Source organism: Pelodiscus sinensis, chromosome 1, assembly GCF_052426305.1.
Source record: "Pelodiscus sinensis isolate ZL-2025 chromosome 1, ASM5242630v1, whole genome shotgun sequence".
Lineage (NCBI taxonomy): Eukaryota > Metazoa > Chordata > Testudines > Trionychidae > Pelodiscus > Pelodiscus sinensis.
Window position 1 is genome coordinate 86,927,319 of NC_143052.1, and position 21,056 is coordinate 86,948,374.

Here is a 21,056-nt window from a genome sequence, read left to right on the forward strand (position 1 = left end):
CCAGAAGAGATCTTCCGGAAAAACTTCTTTTGAAAGAGAACGTCCACACAGTAAAAGCACATTGAAAAAGCAGTTGAAATAATGAAAAATATCCACAAAGAAAGCATTTATTTCAGTTGTGTGAAGTCTGCTGCAGGTTGAGAATATATTATGCTGCATACTAGTGTGCATTCTGCTAACTTAATTGTAGTAGACTGCAGAAATGAGAACAATAGAAGAGAAGCTGAGTTTAAAGTACATGGAAGAATGCAGGAGTTATCTATTTTGTGTCCAAATTAAGGAAATGGAATGTTATCTCTAGCAAACTAGCAAATCAATTCTTATAATTTCCTGTGATCTTGAAAAGCCAGCTCTAAAACATCAAATAAGATTTGTAGGAGATGTTTACAAGCCATCTTGTTGTGAATTATATTTTTTATACAAATTCTGCGGTTGTGTTATCATTTGAGACCAGCAGGCAAGTTTGCCAGCCTGGAAAAAGTGCATGCAGTCCCTCAATATAGTAAGATTAGTGATCTCAGGGCTTGTTTGCACTACATGGTGGATTGATGCTGCAGCAATCAAACCACTGGCTATCTATTTATTGCATCTGCTGAGTGCTCTCCCATCCACTCTGGTACTCCACCAGGATAGAAGAGTAGGCGGAGTTGATGGGAGAGCATCAGTCGCTGTCCTTACCACATGGAAGTTATTGTGGTAAGTAGGTCTAAGTACATCGACTTCAGCTGTGTGGCAGCACATCTTAGATTGACCAGTGGGGGTGTAGTGTAGACCAGGCCTAATTAAATCTCTCAAACTCTGTTTTCTTTATTCACAGAGCAGCCTCGGACTGAGTCTGAGTGGGAGAACAGCTTCACTTTGAAAATGTTTCTTTTTCAGTTTGTTAATCTGAACAGCTCTACCTTTTATATAGCATTCTTCTTGGGAAGGTAAGAATTGGTTTCTGCTCACTGTTTGTGCTTGGGATAGAGAGCAAAGAAAAAATTATATTAATCATGTTTGCCCTTCAGAATGGGCCCATATGATCATAATTGTGAAGTCCAGGTTAAATTTAGGAGAAAAGGTTAAATTTAGATTTTCCTTCTAAAAAGTTAGAAATGGAATATGCAGTTCCCATTCTCAGACATTTCCTTAATGCTAAGTCCTAAAAATTCCACTTCAGAGAACTGATGTTTTCTGCTGATAAGACATTTACAAATCACTTTGCTTTTTATATGTGTAATTTGTACTGATAAGAGAAGAACTTAACGTTTTGATATTTCGTCTCTAGTCCCTGAAATCTAAGTCATTTTTGCTTTACATGATGTATACTTTGGCCAGTTTGCAGCAAATTCATAGTTATTATAAGCAATGGAATTTGCTTTTTCTGCAGAAAATAAGAAAAACCTTATATCTGTTCCTATTTTCCCCCTGCAGAAATCAAATCAGCAGATTTGAATTACCTTTTAGTATGAATTGTTGGAATTGAGATATCTGAGCAAATCTTATGAGTGCATCACACACAGTATAATTGTGAAAAATATGCACTGTTGGTGAAAACTTGTGTTTTCACTGGATTTGCAGAAACTGTCACACCAAATTTTTCATTATGTCAAAAGGAAGTGGAGTAGGCATTTGCATTTCATGAACTCTTTCCAGCCAGTAATAGCACATACTGAAATAGTTCATAACAGAGCTTAGAAATAAAATTCTCTTGACAGTTTTACTTAGTCTTGACATTATGCTCTCCTTATCTGCTGAACATCAGAGAATGGAATATCAAGTACTAGAATGAATCATTTAGCTAAAGCACAGATGAAAATTTGCTTAGTTCTTAATATACATTATATTAGAAATCCTTCAAATCATTCTACATAATTACATCTTTGATATTTAAATCAATCCTGTTTGGGCAAATGTTGAGCTTTTCTTTAAGATTCTGATCAGTAATAAATAAGTAAGAAATAGCTGATGTTTGTTCTTATGTTGAAGATTTACTGGACACCCTGGTGCCTACTTGAGGCTGATAAACAGGTGGAGACTGGAAGAGGTGAGTATTCTGTAACTCTTAAGCTTTCAGGGGAAAATCCAATACAATCTGATTGAAGTCCATGGCTGGCGCAGGATATGAGCAAGGGCAGACTCTGGCCCCTGGCTTAGATTATGTTGAATGTATCACTGAGGGACTGTATCACAAACTGACATGGTCTACTTGTTGCATTGCTGACCTGCAGCCTCAAATTTTAAAGAAAACAAAATCCATGTAAAACTAAATAAAAAAACTGAGCAAGCTTCCCAGTAGAGCTGGTAGAATAGTAATCAGGGATTAGAGAATGTAACAGTTACACGTGAGGAGGACTCACTTTGCAATTCACCCAATAGCCAGTCTCATTTTTATAATTATATTCAGAATTCAAAAGTAACTGATGGATATTGTAAATGAACAATTGTCAGCCTGTGAATGAATGAGTGTCCAGTGTTAATATTTGGTTACCGAAGTCACATGATTTTGTCCTTGATTCAGTTTTGATTCCCCCAATTCCAGAGAACTGGTTTTAAACCTATTTCCTAAACCTATTTCTGGAACTCATAACTTTAAGGAATGCAAGGCTTCATTAAATCAAATACTAAATAATAATAATATGGTGTTGTATTATCATTATATATGCACACACAGAAATACTGCTTTTTAGGCAAAAACTAATTGCCTTAGGTGTCAGCAAAAAATTTCTCCCCATTCTGCCTGATCCAAAGCCTACTATTGAAGTCCATAGAAAGACTCCTATTCTCTTTAGTAAGTAGAGCCCTGCAGAGTTACAAAATTTTATATTCACATTTGTATCTGCAAAAGTGAGCCATGGACATTTGCATCCACTTCTGTGGATGCAGATACCCACAGTTATTGCAGTTTTGCAGGGCTCTGTTAATAAGCTTTCCATCAGATCTGTGCAGAATTACACAGTGGACCAGCTGCTTTTATCGTGAAGACTGAGTTGCCTTCATCCTAAGCATCTGTTTCTGGCCATGGCAGGATGCTAGAGAGTGGATTTAAAGTTCTAGTGATTTTATTTATGTACTCCTTTGGGCTTACATTAAAATAGCAAAAACAAAAGCTTCTTTAAAAGTTTTATGAATTGCTATATGTTGATTTCTGCAAATCTGAAAGGATTAAACGAGTCAGAATTATTTTTTAAGACACTCATTTTTCCTTTACTCTGCAGTGCCACCCTAGCGGATGCCTTATTGATCTCTGTATGCAAATGGGTATTATAATGGTGCTAAAGCAGACCTGGAATAATTTCATGGAGCTGGGCTACCCGTAAGTAAATCTACTGCCTTTGTTTATAGAGAAAACAGAAAATACTATTTTCTTTATTGCCTTCAGATTTTCTTAAATGGGAGAAAACCACCACAGTAATTATAGTGTCACACTGAGACACAGTGGATAACTCTGCTGAGATTTTCAGATGCATGGTGATATTTTCATAAGACAAAGTCTATCGAAATGAAATCACACAAATATAAATAATATTTTATTAGAAAATATTTCATTTCCAGAAGTTGTGGTATTTTCCCATTTAAAAAAAAAAAGTTTCTGTACCATACTGCTCTTCACTACACTGATATGTTAGACTCATGCTTTTTAGTCTATACCCATCAGTTCTAATTCAATTTCTCCTTGCTGGGTGACATAGGACACCTAAAAGGTATGAGCCAGAAAAAGTGCACTGCTGGTAGGCAGTCAAAAATGTGCAGGCACATTTACTGACCTGGCCACATTTACTGACAATGTACATACTAACTTGAGGCTTTGTTCTAGCTAAAAGGGACTGCTGTTATTTCATTTAACAATTCATGGAATTAATATTTAATGGATTGCTATCGGCGATTGCTATTGGCAATTAGGAACACAGATCAATGGAGTGGAGAGCCACAGTTGGGAAATGAGCAAGTAAAAGAAAAATTAGCACTGTAAATTTTTGTACCCTTGCAGAGGGCCAATGTTCACATCAGTTTGCCTTGCTGCAGAACCCACAGCAGAGCCAGTGTCATGGAAAGGAGATTTCAGGCTCCAGAGCTATAGTATCCACATCACAGCAGTTCTGTTAAGCTGCTTTAGCTCTTGCTGAACAGTTATAAACTTTTGAGTAAATTGCCCCAATCACTACCTGCTAGGCAAGCAAGGTGTTGAGTATGCTCTACTCTCCTTCTGTTTCACAGGTCTCTCCTCCTCAGCATGCCATGATGCTGTAGCAGTCACATGCTGTTCCAGTTTGAGGAATTCATTAGAAAAAGCAGCAGCAAAATTGTTGCTGCTTTGCCTCTTCTGTCAGTTTTTGACGGTCTAGTTCCAGCTTTCTGCCAGACATTAATGAGCACGTTGAAAGCTAATGAAAAGCAGAGAGGGAGATTAAAGAAGAGCTAAACGGGAGCTAGGAAAAGATCAGTGTAAAGCATGGGAGATTTAATAGAAGTAATGTCTGTTTCACACAAAGATGGGGACTCCACTATAGAGTTCCAGCACAAAGCTGAAGCTGAATGAGGAGTTTGCACCGCATCTGGTACCAGGGACAGAGGCACTCAGACTCCCTACCCTTAGCCTGTGAATCCTCAGCAGGCAGGAACCTCTCCTTTTTCTGCCAAACAGCCTCGCTAGGAGGTTTCTAATCTTCTAGCTAACACTGCAATGTGCTTGGGTGTCCAATGGATTCAGGGAGGATCCTTTATAATATACCTTCATTATGCCTTTGTACAGGGGCCAGCTACTGTCTGTGTAGTCCCTGGTCAGTGCAGCCATTGCGTTGTACTAGGACCAATGGTGGTGGAAGCTTCCCCAAGGGGCGGTCAGCAATGAGAAAAGTTAGACCAGCCTGCCATAGAGCTCCCCCTCCAACCATGTGCTCCCCAGAGCCTCTGTAGGAATCTGAAAGAGTCAGGGCCTCGTCCAAAGACTCCTGTTTCTATATGAGTTTTATAGTGGGATCCTAAAAGAAGCCTGTCATGTCTCACCTGAGGTGTGCGACGTTAACTTGAGTTTTGAAATGTCTGCTATGAAAATGCCCAGAGAGCTTTAAAAAATCAGTTGTGGGAGCCAGACACCAGAGAGTGACACTGACATGCTGCAGAATTCTAGGGGCTGGATGAGAACCAGTCTATGCTGTATTGGTTATAGGCTTTGACACACACATGTAAGGCCAATGCATGGAGCTCAAGTGATGCTTCAGTGCATCACATTTCCATTCAGAGAGAACCGTCCATCTCCCTTCTTAGCTCTGATTGACTCAAGGTATTTGCTATTCTAGGCTGGGAATAGGAAGGAAGTTCAATAAGAAATGGTCTTTTCTTAGTTAAGAACATCTATATCTGAAGCACAGTTCAGGAACTTTTCCCCCATCTTAGAGAAAATAAAGGAGAATGTTCTGTGCTACCAGCCACATCTGTTACTAATATCAAGCTCTCCCACACACTGATACATTCAGTTTACAAAATACATTGTCTAGTCCAGCCCAGTCTCTTTCTCATGACTAATAAGTAATCAAACTAAGCTTGCCACTCAGCCCTCCAACACAGCTAACCCTCAGAGAATGGCACAGAGAAAGGAGTCTTCAGAATCGCACATCTCTGTGTTGCTAACTGGCAAGTAGTAGCCAATAATATCAGACTCTCTGGTCCGGCAAGATCTGTGGTCTGGCAGGACCATGAATGTTCCAGGACCAAAGTCCCAGTGGAGGGCTTGTGGCTGGAAGCCCTACAGTGGGGCTGCCTTGTGGCGGCGAAAATGCCCTGTGGGACTGGGAGGCAGCAGCAGTGGGGCAAGGGCTGGGAGTCTTGCAGCTGCCCAGCAGGACTAGGAGGCAATGGGGCTGGCCCACAGAACCAGAAGCCCAATCACAGGGCTGCCTGGCAGCGGAGCCAGGAGCGGAGCTGCTGCCCAGTGGCACAACTCATCAAGGCCAGAAGGCAGCAGGGGCTGCCCAGCAGAGCTGGACCCCAGCAGCAGCTTCCCCACAGGGCTAGAATCCCAGCAGTGGGACTGTCCGGTGGCAAGGTTGCCATGGTGGGGCCATGGGTCCTGTGCACAGAGGGGCCAGAGGTAGTGGGGAGCCAGCTGGGAGGCTGACAGCCAAGCATGCTGGAGGGGCAGTGTCAGGGGGAAGCAGAATGACCTCCCCTGGTCTAGCAAAATCCCTCATCCTGGACCAGTCAGATCCCAATGGTGCTGGACCAGGGAGGTCCAACCTGTAGTAAGATTCTTCCTCTTGCAGTTTATACATGCACACTTGTCTAAAATGCTGAATAACAAATGCATGAGTGTTTGCACTTTATTTGAAATATGCAGGTTAATTCAGAACTGGTGGACCAGGAGGAAATTACGACAGGAACATGGTACACAGAGAAAAGCAAGCTTCCCACAGTGGGAAAAGGACTACAATCTTCAGCCTATGAATGCTTATGGACTCTTTGATGAATACCTAGAAATGAGTATGAAAATGTTCTGACTTTACTTTTTTATGCTTGATTTTAATGTTGTTACCTTTTTTTTAAGACCAGAGGTCTGAACTGTTAAAATTAAAAACTTTAGAGTACTGTTGTATGAAACTAGAGATTGCAGAACGATTTCCATTATTAAAAGTTAGGTGAGGAATAGGAGTGAATTGTTAAGAACCAAATCAGGGCAATATTTCTAATGTGATGTAGCAAGCTCCTATTTGTGAAACGTTTTTACCTGATAAGTTGTTTTCATGAGCAGAGGTATATTCCCTAAATTTCAGCCTCAAAATTTTTTCTCCCTACACTACATGGTTTCTTATATCATTTTTCTTACACAGATAATTCCACTGAACTCTGATAAAATCTGCCCTATTTGTAGTGAAGCGTGTGGCAATTGCTGTGTGGTTGCTGGTGACTTGAGACTGGTACTGATTGGTTGCAGATCAATTTGGAGTCGGGAAATCAATTGTTTGGACTGTCTCAATGCCAGTGTGCAGGGCAGTAAATCACATTGTGCTACAAAGGCCTGTGCCTCTGGGAAACGTGCATGAAATAGCATGCAGTTGTGCAGAAATGGGTTTCTCTAACTCTGGAGGGGCGGTAGCTGGCACACCTATTCCAATTTTGGTATTAGACCACCTTTTGCAGGCACTTGTGTCATCCTGGGCATTTCATTTACATCAACCCGGGGTAGTGGAGGAAGGTGCATAACACACACGTCTCCAGAAACACAGCCTGTATAGAAAGCTACAAGCAGGGACTTGGTTTCCAGAATAGAAGATTACAGTGGGGTGGGACACTGAAATGCCCATAGTGATCCCAGAAGACCCAGCATACCCCTGACAGCTGGGACTCTTGAAACCTTACACAGAAAACCACACTGCAATAAGGAGCATTTCAACAACAGGCTGAGTAGGTGCCAGATGACAGTGGAATGTGTCTTTGGCAGATGAAAGGTGTGCTGGCAACGTGTTTGGGGCATGTTAGACTTCAGTGAAGATAATATTCCCGTGGTCATAGCTGTGTGTTTTATGGTACTTAATATTTGTGAAGCTAAAGATGCAAGGTTTTCTCAAGATGGGAAGTTGAGGCAGACCACTTGGCTGCCAATTTTCAGCAGCCAGATATCAAGGCTAAGCGAGGGGCCCAAAGGTAGGCAGTTTGAATCAGAGAGGTGCTGAGGCAACACTGCAAATGAAAACCAGCAATGTGTATCTCTGTGAGTTGGTGTTGCAATGTTACATTATGTCTAGTTTTGCCTAGGAAGCGATCGTGATCTCTATGGCCTTACATTCCAGGAAGCAAATGATTAAACTGCCTGTGCATATACTGGTAGTGTCTGCTATCTGAATCTGTAGGAAACAAACAAACAGATGAGTTACTGTTGCAAAGCTTTGCTTTTATTAAACAAGAAACAACACACAGAGAGACACTTGGTGGCAAAGGAAGTCCCAGGGAAAGGCAGACTTACATAGCTATGTGTGTGCCCAGCTATCATTTTGAAAGTTGTCCACGGGGATGGAGTGAAGGGGAAACTGAGGATTCCCAGAAAGCTAAAGGAGTTGTGTGGGCAGAGTTTGGCAAAAGGGGGAGGGGAGGGAGACATGTAAAAGTGTTCTGAATGTGCTGTAGGGATGGCTGGGCATGCATCTGTTAACTCTACAGCAATATTAAAGATTTCAGCATCTGTTTGCTCCTCCATGACTTTCCTCATCTGCTCAGTAGACAAACTCCTGATTTTCTTTTCTGTCCAGCCTTTTCTGTTTCCCTCCACCAGGCCCACCAACAGGTTGGGGGGCAGCAAAGGGGGCAGTTGCCTCAGGGCCTGGAGAGTCAAAGGGGTCCAGAGCTCCCAGCTGCCCCTGGCCCCTTTGAATTGCTGCTGAAGTGCACCTTCACACGGCTCTGAAGACTCAGGGAGGTTGCACTGCACTCTGGGTGGCACTAAGAACTAATTGCCCTTGGCCCTGCCCTCTTCTGCCCTTGGCCCTGCCCCTTCCAGGAGCATGGAGACAGCCCTTCCCTCCCCGCGCACACATACCTTGTCCTGGGGCTTGTGGTGGCTGTTGGCCCCATTGCTCTCCACTCCTTGTCTTCTCTTTTCTCTGTATTGGAGAAGCACAGCCTTCTTTGCTCCATCTTGGGTGCTTTCTTATTTGGCAGAAACACTCAGCTGGTGTGGGGGGGGAGGGAGGGTTCTAAAGGCCACATCTGCCACCGTATAGAACAGATTGGGTGTCTAAGCTCTCAGGAAATTCCAGCATTTGTTCTCTCACCCTGGTGCTGACCTTTTGGGAAAAGAATAGACACATTGGTGCCACTAGGACAGTGATTTTTTTCAACCTTTTTTTTTTCATGACCCCAGTTGAGAAAATTGTTGATGCCCGTGACCCAACATAATTTGACTAGAGTGTGGGCTCCGGGGTGAGGCTGAGGATGAAAGCTTTGGGATGTAGGAGGGGGCTCTGGCTTTGGGGTAGGGTCAGAGCTGTGGCAGGAGGAATTTACCTTGAACAGCTTCTGGTCAGTGGTGCAGCGGGAGTGCTAAGGTAGGCTGCCTGCCTCAGCAGACCATGCTGCACCCCAGAAGCAATCAGTAGCAGGTTCCCAGCCAATGGGAGTGTGGAACTAGTGCTCAGAGCAGGGGCAGTGCTCTCCCTCCTTCAACCTAGGAGCTGGGCCTGCTGCTGGCAGCTTCTGGGGCGCAGCAGAGTCTGAGGTGTCAGGAGAGGCAGGTGGCTGCCTTAGCTCCCCCACTGGTCACCTGATCATTCAACTGCAACAAGACCCAGTGCCTGACATTCCACGACCCAGTACTGGGTTGTAACCCCTTGTTTGAAAAACACTGCACTAGTATATAGTGATAATACGGTACTTCATAAGGAGCAAGTTTACTAGCTATTTGACATCTCAATAGCCTACCATTTTGGATAAGATCTTGAAAGTGAATATTGAAAACACTAACCTTTTATTTCCTCTCCTAGTTCTTCAGTTTGGATTTACAACCATCTTTGTGGCAGCTTTTCCACTGGCACCACTGCTGGCCTTACTTAACAATATTATAGAAATCCGGCTTGATGCATACAAATTTGTCACACAGTGGAGGAGGCCATTAGCCTCAAGAGCCAAAGATATAGGTGAGCTGTTTATGTGTGTCTTTTTAAAGACAGAGCATTGATCACTTGATGAAATCAATTATTTTAAATTAAAGTTACAAATCTTTACTGGCTTAAGCTTTGATTCCTAACCTCTTCCTCTTTATATAAAATAATACACAATTTTGGCTCCTAAAAAAAAGCTGTAAATATTCAATGTAAGTTTATTTTTGTTACCTACTAATCCAAATTGGAAAATAGGTTTTAATGACTGGGTGCATGAATTATCAGTCCAGATTTTTAAACTAAGTGTTCTGTGCTCTCTGCTGGGTTTTCCTTTGGTGGATGCACTTTCTTAGTATCTCGTGCTTATTTTTTTGAATATAAAGTAAATTAAAGACATTTTCAATTATGCAAATTGAAGTAATTTCCATCTCTGAGAAGCTTTGCACATTTTCTAGTCACTCGGCCAAAAGTAGGTTTACCTTTGACTGGTTGAGAAAACTAAACAGCTGACTAAAAAAGGGGCAACTCTACTTACTGGGTTCTATCTCCTCAGAGGGGTAATCTCTAGGGCTGCGTCTAGATTGCAAGCCTTTTTCGAAAGAGGCTTTTTCGAAAGATACTTTCGAAAAAGCCTCTTTCGAAAAAGAGCGTCTAGACTGCAAGCAGTACTTTCAAAAAAGCAAGCCGCTTTTTCGAAAGAGAGCACCCAGGCAATCTGGATGCTCTCTTTCGAAAAAGCCCTGTTTGCATTCAAGCACGCCTTTTTTCGAAAGAGCACTTTCGAAAAAAGACATTCTTCCTCGTGAAATGAGGAGTACCGCCGTCGAAAGAAAAGCCGAGTTCTTTTGATTTAATTTCAAAAGAACGCAGCTGTAGTCTAGATGCAGGTGAAGTTTTTTCGAAAAAAGGGCTACTTTTTTCGAAAAAACCCTGCAGTCTAGACACAGCCTAGCTGGCTGGTAATAATAAAAAGTAACAATGAAATAATTAAAAATAACCTTTTCACTATTTTATAATTTAATTGTGTTTATAATTTTAAAATGTAATTTGAAGAATGATTTAAGAAGATGGAAACATCCATTTAGGATCAGATTCTGATCCCCTTAATCACAGTGAATACCACCTTTCTCCAGTCCCAGTTCTATAAAATATTTACATGTGCTCATGTGCTTTGCTTTGTTTTCTCTGTGAGCAGTTGGCTTCAGTGGGATTGCTAGCAGGGTAATATGTAACTCAGCATGGGTAAAGGTATGGGATTCTGGCTATTTAAGCATTCAATCTTCAGTGTGAAAAATTGTGATACCTCTTCTAAGTGACTGTGCAAAGGACTCTGTCACCAGCAAGACCATCCCTAGGAGGTTATGGGGCCTGGGGCAATGCTGTACATACTACCAGGCATGGTAGTCAAAACAAAGCACCACAAACTATAACCCAGAACACTACATTGCAGACACAGTTCTCCCTCTGTGGTGAGGATGAGAGCCCAAACCACATTGAACAGCTTGTGGTTAAAACTGGTTGAAATTTTTCAATCAAAACTGTTTTGAGACCCCAGAAAAATGGATTTTTTACTAACTTTTCATGAAAAATTTAACTATCTTTTTACTTGGCAAATTTCAATTTTTCAAGGAAAAAAAATGAACACTCAAAAACCTTAGTTTTCATTTTCTCCTGAAATCAAGAATTTTCAAACAAAAAACCAAAACATTTTGTTTAAGAAATGCATGACAGTGCTTCATTGTAGTTGTGGTTTGGCTGCTTCCAGGGGCGGATGAGAGTGCCGCGGGGCCCAGGGCAGTGCCGCGGGGCCCCAGGCAGCAAAATTTCGTGGGGGGGCCCCCCCTTTGACACAGCGCATGCGCCGTGGTGCCAAGGCACATGCGCGGGGCCTCGGGAAGCGCGGGACCCGGGGCAGCCGCCCCGCTCGCCCTGCCCTAAATCTGCCGCTGGCTGCTTCAAGCTCTGTTCCCTAGCCAAACTACATTTCCCATGATACTCTGTAACATCATGGGTGATGTAGTCCAGCCAAAGGTCCTATCCCATAGAGAATAGGTGCATAAGCACCAAAAGTGCTACTTCCATGTAGGGTTGCCAGGTGTCCGGTATTGACTCGGACAGTCCGGTATTGTCACCTTCTGTCCAGTAAAAAAATTCAGAAAATACCAGACACCTAAAATGTCCGGTATTTTCGGATTTTTTTTCCCCTGCCAAGCCGCGAAAATACCAGACACCTGGCAACCCTATGACACACTTAGCAACCAGGCCCAGCCCCTGGATTCCCACTGGGGCCCCCAGACGTCCCTGCCCCCCGCTTATTTGGTTCCGCAGGGGCTTGTCTTGTGGCTGGAGCAGAAAAACAAAATGATCTCTCGCAAAAAAGCCTTTTCTTAAAGGGGCCATGCTGATTTTTTTTTCTTAACTGCTGTTGGGGTCCTTTTTTTTTTCCCAACAACTTTAGGTCTCCCCCCCTTTTTTTTCTCAACAGAATTTTTTTCCCAGTGTTTTTTTTGAGGGGGGGGGGCGGGGTGTTCAGTATTTTTGGTTAAACCATCTAGCAACCCTACTTCCATGAGACATGTCATCACCATATCTGAATTGAAGTGTTTGGTTTTAAGCCAAGCATTTCCAGCAGAAATGTTATGTTTTCAATTTTTTGCAGAAAAGTCAGATTTCTCTGCAGAGAAAAAGCCCTGGCTTTCTAGACATGTCTAATGTTAGATAGATCACCCCAAGGCAGTTCTAGCAGACATTCAGATACTGCCATAATAAGGGGAGTAATGTGGAATAGAATAAATCATGTTTTCTAAATAAAATAAGTATTTTTAAATGGCCTTAATTTTTAAAAATACTTATTGATTTTTATGCAAAATCACTAAGTTAAAAAATGGTGTAGCAAATACCAGTCATAAGTGTTAAGCACAGGTCAGCTCCTTACATTATACACTTCTCTTCTTTGATTCCCATCTGTCAGCTTAACAGCAACAATGGGACTGAATGAAATTGTTCCACCTCTTTCTTGTACCAACTTTATAGCCTTGGTCAACTTTCATACACATAATGTATTAATTAGCTTAATGAGGACTCCTGCCCAAAGATGAGACACTTCTTTTGCAATATAATGGATCAAACGTTTTTAAAAACATGATGAAACCTTCAGTCTTGCTTTATTAAGTTCCTTGGAAGTTCTCCTAATGATTTTCACTATGTGCACAGCTCTAGTAATGAAGCTTCAAACAATTCTAGAAGATTAAAAATAACTTGCAATGTAGGAGTGCTTTGCTGCTTCTTAAAAGTATTTTAGAGATGGATAAGCAAAAATGGGCACCAACTTATCACCCACTGGCAGTCAGCTCCCTCTCTTCTCCTCCCCCCCCCCCCCAGTGCCTTTGGTCCTTTCCCTTCCTCCAAGCATCTCCTGCACACTGTGTAAACAGCTATTCCACAATATGCAGGAAGTGCTGGGAGGGAGGGGAAGGAGCAAGGGTGAGAAGAGGGAAGACAGGGATGGGACCTTAGGGAAAGGGTGGATTGGAGCAGGAGCAGGGAGTGGAAAGAGGAGGGAAGGGGATGAGGTGGAGGCTTGGGGAAAGCCAATGTCCTGTTGTCAGTCCTGCAGCAGGCAAGGTGTCTATTACCCTCTGGATAGAGAGGAAGTTGGCGCCTATGTAAGCAATTCACCTTTCTTCCGTAATAGGCATGGAAACTCAAAAAGAACAGCTATGTCAATGGTCTTGGCTAAGATTCATGCTCTTACCATCCAAGTATGATGAATGAACATGGTGTCTTGGCTGGCTATCATCATGCTCATTTGTTGTGATGGCATTTTGCCTAGTCTCCAGTTGGAAGACCTCACTCTAGTGCCAGGAGTGCTTTTGGGCAGCTTTGGCTGATCTGCCAGCTGCGACCCTTCCTGAATAAGAACGACTTGGGTACAGTGATTCATGCTCTTGTGGCATCCTGATCAGTTTATTTTAATGCGCTCTACGTGGGGTGCCTTTGAAGAGTCTTTGGGAGCTTCAGCTGGTCCAGAATGCAGCTGCTTGAGTTTTAACTAACACTCGTTATATGGAGCACGTTATGTTGGTGTTCCAGCAGCTGCACTGGTTTCTGGTATGTTTCTGGGCACAATTCAAGGTCTTGGTTATGACTTATAAAGCCCTAAATGGGTTGGGATCGGGGTATTTGAAGTACCGTCTCCTCCTATACGAACCTGCCTGAGGATTGAAATCAGCTGGGGAGGCTCTGCTACCTGTTACTCCACTTATGGAGATAAGGCTGACATCTACATGGAGCAGGGCCTTCTCAGCCTTTGTCCCTAGGCTATGAAATTCTCTCCCCCAGGACATTCACCAGGCACCAACGTTGTCACTGTTTCAGTGCCAGGCCAAGGCCACCTGTAGGGAATAATTCCAGATACACTGGGTGCAGGCGAAAACAAGCTGAGGATTTATTGAACACCAGCGCTGGTGGAGTACCAACCAGGGGTTAACCTGGAGAGCACTAGTTAAATCAAAACATACATTAGATTATATAGGCAGCAGTTGGGCAGAGGGGAAGTGATTTGATAGGTCTAGCGGCAGAAATTAGATGAGCACATAAGCCAATGAACTAGGAAGGTTACACGGTATCTCCGCCCATTACCAATTAAACATGTTATCACTAATACAGGTAATTATTTCTAACAAGCTAAATGAGCCAACATAAACAAAATGGACATGTTGATTTTAACTTGTTTTGCTGAAATTGTGATATGTCTACTGCGAGATGACTACTTCCTTGCATTGGCACAGTCCTTGGGATCCAAGCTGATTGATCTGAAATTACAGGAGACAGTGAGAAAAACTGCGCAGCCTGGCTGGTACCAGCCAGGCCTTATCAGAGTGAGGCCCCTTTGCAATATAGTTGCCAGGGGAACCAGGGTCACAGTAATTGCCTGTCTGTATGCTTCCCAGGCCTGGCCCAATGATTTAGGATTTGAGTTCTCAGTTCTCAGCAAGATACCATGGACTGCCTCAGTTTACCCCTACACCACTCTTTTTACCCATGCTTTGTGTTTAGGTCTATGTGTGTGTCCCTCCTCTTGATGTGTTTTAACAGGTTTAATGTTCCCCCCTCTTTGGGGTCTTGTATTTTACATTATATACATTTATTTATTGTGTTTTTAAAAAAAATGTTATAAGCCACCTCGAATATTTTAAATAGAAAGGCAGGGTAAAATATTTTAAATAAATAAAGACAAAAAGACAGATGGATTTATACTGGCAACCTGCATATCATTACAAGCACCATTGCTTCTTCAGGAAATAATCCAGCATTATCTAGTGCTAGACCCACATGTCACTTTAATTGTCTTCCCTGGAACTAATGCAACATTTTATTTTTTTGAAAGGAATCTGGTATGGAATTCTGGAAGGCATTGGAATTCTCTCTGTTATTACAAATGCATTTGTAGTAGCTGTGACTTCAGATTTCATCCCTCGACTTGTTTATGCTTACAAATATGGACCTTGTGCAGGGCAAGGAGAAGCTGGACAAAAGTAAGGTTTCTTTAGGAAAGTGTAACTGTGCATGAAAATCTCTATTTCCTTGAAATACAAATAGCATTACTGTCTCCATATTGAAGGATTCCACTAATCAGAATGTTCTCCAAATTACACTGCCATAGTAATACTTTTGGTATCAACAATACAGTCTTTGAGTAGCTAGGGTATATTATCTTAGAGGAAAAGTTCTGGATTGGTTATATAAACTTCAGGGGCTACAATCACAAGCTATTGTCATAATCAATATATTGGCCCAGAACACCATGTGACATGTATAGTTAAAGAAGCTATACTGATTTTCACCATCTGAAGAGCTGGCCCATCACATTTAGCTTATTCACTAAACCTCTTTCTGCTGAGAGAGGATTTTACAGGTATTAATCAAAGAATCATAGAACTGGAAGGACTCTCGAGAGGTTATCATATCCACTCATGGCACGACCAAGTTCCATCTAGACCAACCCTGAAAGGTGTTTGTCTAACCTGCTCTTAAAAAATTCTCCAAGTGATGGAGATTCTACAACCTTCCTAGGCAATTCATTCCAGTGCTTAATCATCCTGACAGGAAGGTTTTTCTAATTTCCAAACTAAACCTTCCTTGCTGCAATTTAAGCCCATTGTTTGTTGTCCTAGCCTCAGAGGTTAAAGAGAATAATTTTTCTCCCTCTTATTTATAACAATATTTTATAAACTTGAAAACTGTTATGTCCCCTCTGTCACCTCTTTTCTAGACTAAACAAACCTAATTCTTTCAATCTTCTGTCATTGGTCATGTTTTCCAAACCTTTAATCATTTTTGTTGCTTTTCTCTGGCCTTTTTCCAATTTGTCTTTCCTGATGTGCAGTGCCCAGAACTGGAGACAATACTCCAGTTGAGGCCTAATCAGCGTGGAGTAGAACAGAATTATTTCTCGTGTCCTCTTTACAATGCCCATTGTGTTCACCCTTAGGGAATTTAAGTGGTACTAGCTTTTTCTGCTTTATTAAGTTATTTCATACCACAATCCCAGAAAATGTATTTTGAAATGACATTTTATAAGGAAGATATTTTAGTGTACAGGCAGTCCCCGGGTTACATGGATCCGACTTACATCGGATCCCTACTTATAAACGGGGTGAGGCAACCCCGCACTAGCTGCTCCCCCCAGCAGACCAGGGAGATGCGAAGCTAGCGCCCCCGCCAGCAGACCAGGGAGACGCGGAGCGGCTTTTCTCAGCAGACACCTCAGCTTGAGAAAGAGGACTGAGGGAAGTGAGGTGTGGGAGAATAAAACTGAGCTCTGGAGAAACGTTTGGCTAGAGTTTCCCCTACAATATGTACCAGTTCCGACTTGCATACAAATTCAACTTAAGAACAAACCTACAGTCCCTATCTTGTATGTAACCCGAGGACTGCCTGTACTTCCTTTCAAGCTACTTCTTCTTAGAGACATTGACCTGGCTTAATGCAAGAGATTAAACTGTTGTGTGTTAAAAACTTTCACACAGTTTTCCAGCAATATGCTAAACAACTCACTCACATAAGCAACTAAAGCTAATCCCTCAGAAGAGACCAACTTGGTTAAATTCTTTCTATTTTAACAGTTTTGGGAGGAGAGAAATCAGAAAAATTGTGCAAAAGAAAATATTGCAATTAATTTCTGCTCTGTAGCTGCTCTAACTGTAGGTCTTGAACCATAGCCAGCTGGAACATCATTTAAGTACTAATCTGGTGAACCTACAGTTTCCCACCCAATTTAAGCTTATTTTTTTTTTAAAAAATCCAGTTTTACTGGTTGTGGAAAAACCTACAAATGAGAATCAGTGGAATTCTCTCTTTACTCTGTTGCCAAACAATCAAAAAAATACTTAGATCACTCTTATTAGGGTTTAGAATTATCCAACAAGTCAGTTCACATCTCTCTTAGGTACAGCCTACATTAGGAAATTGGCCACATTCCAAGGGAGGAAGCAATCTTGTAAAACAGTTCAGATTACACAAGGGTGCTGGCTGCAGCCTGCCAACTTCAGTAGAACATAAAACAGTGGTTGAAAACCAATTTAAGAAGATTCTCAAGCCCTGGGTAGCCAGGCTAGGAGGCCACCAGACTCACTTTAGACAAGCTACTGACTAGCTATTGGATGGCCACTATCAGTTTGTGGTTTCTGTCAACTTGGACTGGATTCGGTTCACTGAATTAAGTTCCTTAATCTTGAGTGGCTTTCTTTCATCGGTTGTTTTAAACAGACTAATCCACACAGTCGCTAAGGTGCCACAGGTTTCCTCGTAATTTCTATGACAGGGATGGGCAATAATTTTTGATGGGGGGGCACAGCCTTCTCAAGCAGACTCCCTGCCTACCTCGCCCCCGCACTGGCTTCAGTGCCCATGTGGTTTTTTAACAGCTCTGAGCCTGAGGGGAGGGGAGATGTGCTTTGCAAGCTCTCTGTTTATAACAGGCAGCTCCCATTGGCCAGAAACTGTGTGAAGCTGTGTGTGAAGCCTCTCCTCCCTCCCCCAGGCTCACAGCTGTTCAGACAGAGTCCTGCAGCAGCTTTTCTCAGCAGCATGTGGGGAGCAGGCAGGGAGTCTGCCTGAGGCAGACTTAGGGACTTGACAAGCTGGATTCAGCCCACGGAGGATATTTTGTCCAGGCCTGGATTAAGACTTCGAGACCATGGGAAGGAAGCCCTTGAAGAATTCACCGGGATTTCAACAATTTCCACCCCACTTTCAACCTCAGCCTGGAACAATCCACACAAGAGAACCTTTTCCTGGACCGTACAGTACAAATAAAGGATGGTTACATAAACATCACCCATTACGAGAAAACCTACTGATCGCTATTCTAACCTACAAGCCTCCACCCAGGAAACATTACACAATCCATTGCTACTCTTTAGGTGCCACAGGACTCCTAGACTGTGTCCAGACTCAGGGGTTTTTTCGAAAAAAGTAGCCTTTTTTCGAAAAAACCTCACCTGCGTCTAGACTGCAGCCGCGTTCTTTCGAAATTAAATCGAAAGAACGCGGCTTTTCTTTCGATGGTGGTAAACCTCATTTCACGAGGAAGAACGCCTTCTTTCGAAAGTTCCTCTTTCGAAAGAAGGCGTTCTTCAATGTAAATAGGGCTTCTTCGAAAGAGAGCATCCAGACTCACTGGATGCTTTCTTTCGAAAAAGCAAGCCGCTTTTTCGAAAGTTCAACGTGCAGTCTAGACGCTCTCTTTCGAAAGAGGCTCTTTCGAAAGTATCTTTTGAAAGAGCCTATTTCGAAAGAGGCTTGCAGTCTAGACATAGCCCTAGTTGTTTTTGCAGATATAGATTAACACAGTACCCCTCTGAGACTAATCCTCAGAGGTCAGCACTGGCTGACACATCAATACTACCTGAGTAGTTTTCTAGATGGGTGCCTGAAAAACATTTCAAAACAGAACCCATTTTGTAGTGTAGAGAGAGAAAAAAAGTCTCAATATTGTTAATTATTTCATTGCTGATTACCTCTGAAGAAACATCCAACAAATATGCTGATTGGGTGTCACTGAAGTTAGAGATGGAAAAGGCATGGTACTTCAGTCTGTGGAAGAGGAACAGCAATGTTGCAACACTCCTTTCGCTTCAAGTTGAATTTGGGAGCATTTATGCAAATATGGCTGAGAATTCTCTGAGCAGCCATGATTGTCTCTCTGTCTTTGGCACCGTTACTCTGCCACATGCTGCATAATGTGGCTGGACTTCTACACATGTGGTCAGTGCAGAGCAGGATCTGACACCCTTAGCCAGCTTCATCCTTAATAAACCAGTGAATTTGAACAAGGGAAGTGACATCTCCCAGACCTCATTACCATTGACCAACAATGAGGTAGCCGTGTCTCTGAGCCATAATGGGACACAGGAATTGCCACACTGGCTCAAATTAGTGGCCCATGTAGAGGTATCTTGTATCTGCAAGTGGCCAGGACCAGCGTTAGAGGAAGGTGCATGAAACCCATAATGGACAGTTATGAAAGAACTTGCCCACAGGGAGATGTTTCTTTCTAACATCTATCAGCTAGAGGTTAACTTATGCCTGAAAACATGGGGGTTTATATTCCTTGTTAAAAGTATTATCATTTCTATTATAACTGTGACTGCTCTCACTATTCAACAAATGTTTAATCTTTCTTTGAATTCTATTCTTGGCTACAATGATGTTTTGTGGCAATGAGTTCCACAGGTTAATCATGATGCATGTAAAATGGCATTTTCTTTATCAGTGTTAAATCTATAGCCTTTCAATGTCATTGAATGTCCTTTTATTCTTGTATTATGAGAGAATTTAAATAGGGGAGAAATTGGATGCTCCTATCTCATTCATCATTTTGTGTGCCTCTGTTATGTCACATCTTGTTATTTGTCAAGCTAAGCAGTCTCCATCTTTGTAATCTCTCCTAATACAGAAGCCTTTCAATGCCTCAAATCATTTTTACTCCCCATCTGTGAACCCTTCTATTTCTGTTACATACGTAACTTTTTAGATAGGATGACCAGAACTGAACACTGTGTTCCAGATTCAGATGTAATGTCTGAGTGCAAGTAGGGGAGAGGGTAAATCTAAATACTTTAAAGAAATCTAATGTGAATACATGGGCAATCTAACTTTGTGCAGCATATACATGGTTTGGGGAGGGAGGAAGGGAGAAGGTGTAAATTACACTAAGACTTAAATTTATCTCTGCCTTCTGCCTTCTGGGTCAGCTACTCTGAATTTTTAAACGCACAAGAAGGGGATTTTGTTGTGAATTTGACAATTTTTTGAAAAGTAATGTATGAAACAGAGCAGATTTGGGTTGGGAGCGAGAGAAATTACCACCACACACTTTTCACATACAGGCAGTCCCCGGGTTACGTACAAGATCGGGACTGTAGGTTTGTTAAGTTGAATTTATATGTAAGTCGGAACTGGTACATATTGTAGGGGAAACTCTAGCCAAACATTTCTCCAGAGCTCAGTTTTATTCTCCCACACCTCACTTCCCTCAGTCCTTTATTCTCAAGCTGAGGTGTCTACTGAGAAAAGCTGCTCCACGTCTCCCTGGTCTGCTGGGGGGCGCACTAGCTTCGCATCTCCCTAGTCTGCTGGGGGGAAGCAGCTAGTGCGGGGTTGCCTCACCCCATTTGTAAGTAGGGATCCGATGTAAGTCGGATCCATGTAACCCAGGGACTGCCTGTATTTCACTGTGTAAGTATAGATTTAGGAAGCCAGAGAGAGAAATATCGTCTGAGCTGAGATTATTACTAGAATGGGCTGAGTGTGCTAACTTCAGGGTTTCTTGTTCTCCAGGTGTATGGTAGGCTATGTCAATGCCAGTCTATCTGTGTTTTTGGTGTCTGACTTTGAAAACCGTTCGGAACCAACATCTAATGGAAGTGAATTCTCTGGCTCACCATTAAAATATTGCAGGTAAAAATCTCACCAAAATATCCTTCTCTCATTAAAAAATCACCAGTGGAAGCAATCATGATAGAGTTTCTTTCTGGATTTGTTTTCAAAGTTTAAAAAATTAGATGAAAAATATATTTGTACATGGGACAGAAGTAAACAAGACAGGACACCACTGTGCTGTGCTTGTGAGTAGGGAGGTTCCAAATCTTTGGAGAAAGGAAAATTGCCCTGGCAACTAGCCATGTGCTTGAAGGACACTTGCAATTTGCATATAGAATTAGTTTGGAGTTTTGGGTTTTTTTTAAAGAACTAAAAGAAATGCCACCAAGCATAGTACAGTATTTACTTATCCTTCAGTAACCACTGACAGATTGTGGAGGAGACTTAGTCTGATCTTGGTTCTAAACACTGACTTTCTTGCTCACTGTACATGCAAGGTAAAATTCCACTTTCTGCAGCAAGTCTGCATAGGGCTGTGCACCATATAAGCCCCACCTAAGCCCTCTTTTGATGGCTGATGTCAGGGCTGGGCAAAAT

At 42.3% G+C, this 21,056-nt stretch overlaps 1 protein-coding gene across 3 annotated transcripts in view; it reads left to right on the forward strand.

Moving 5' to 3' along the window:
• Positions 1–21,056, forward strand: part of ANO4 (anoctamin 4) — a 324,825-nt gene that overhangs the window by 287,496 nt on the left and 16,273 nt on the right. For all 3 annotated transcript variants that reach the window (XM_075934238.2, XM_075934244.2, XM_075934250.2), the window contains 7 exons: positions 818–929; positions 1,972–2,029; positions 3,201–3,298; positions 6,320–6,462; positions 9,456–9,608; positions 14,962–15,109; positions 20,418–20,537. In XM_075934238.2, coding sequence (XP_075790353.2) covers positions 818–929; positions 1,972–2,029; positions 3,201–3,298; positions 6,320–6,462; positions 9,456–9,608; positions 14,962–15,109; positions 20,418–20,537 — 832 coding nt within the window. The remainder of the gene's footprint in view (positions 1–817; positions 930–1,971; positions 2,030–3,200; positions 3,299–6,319; positions 6,463–9,455; positions 9,609–14,961; positions 15,110–20,417; positions 20,538–21,056) is intronic.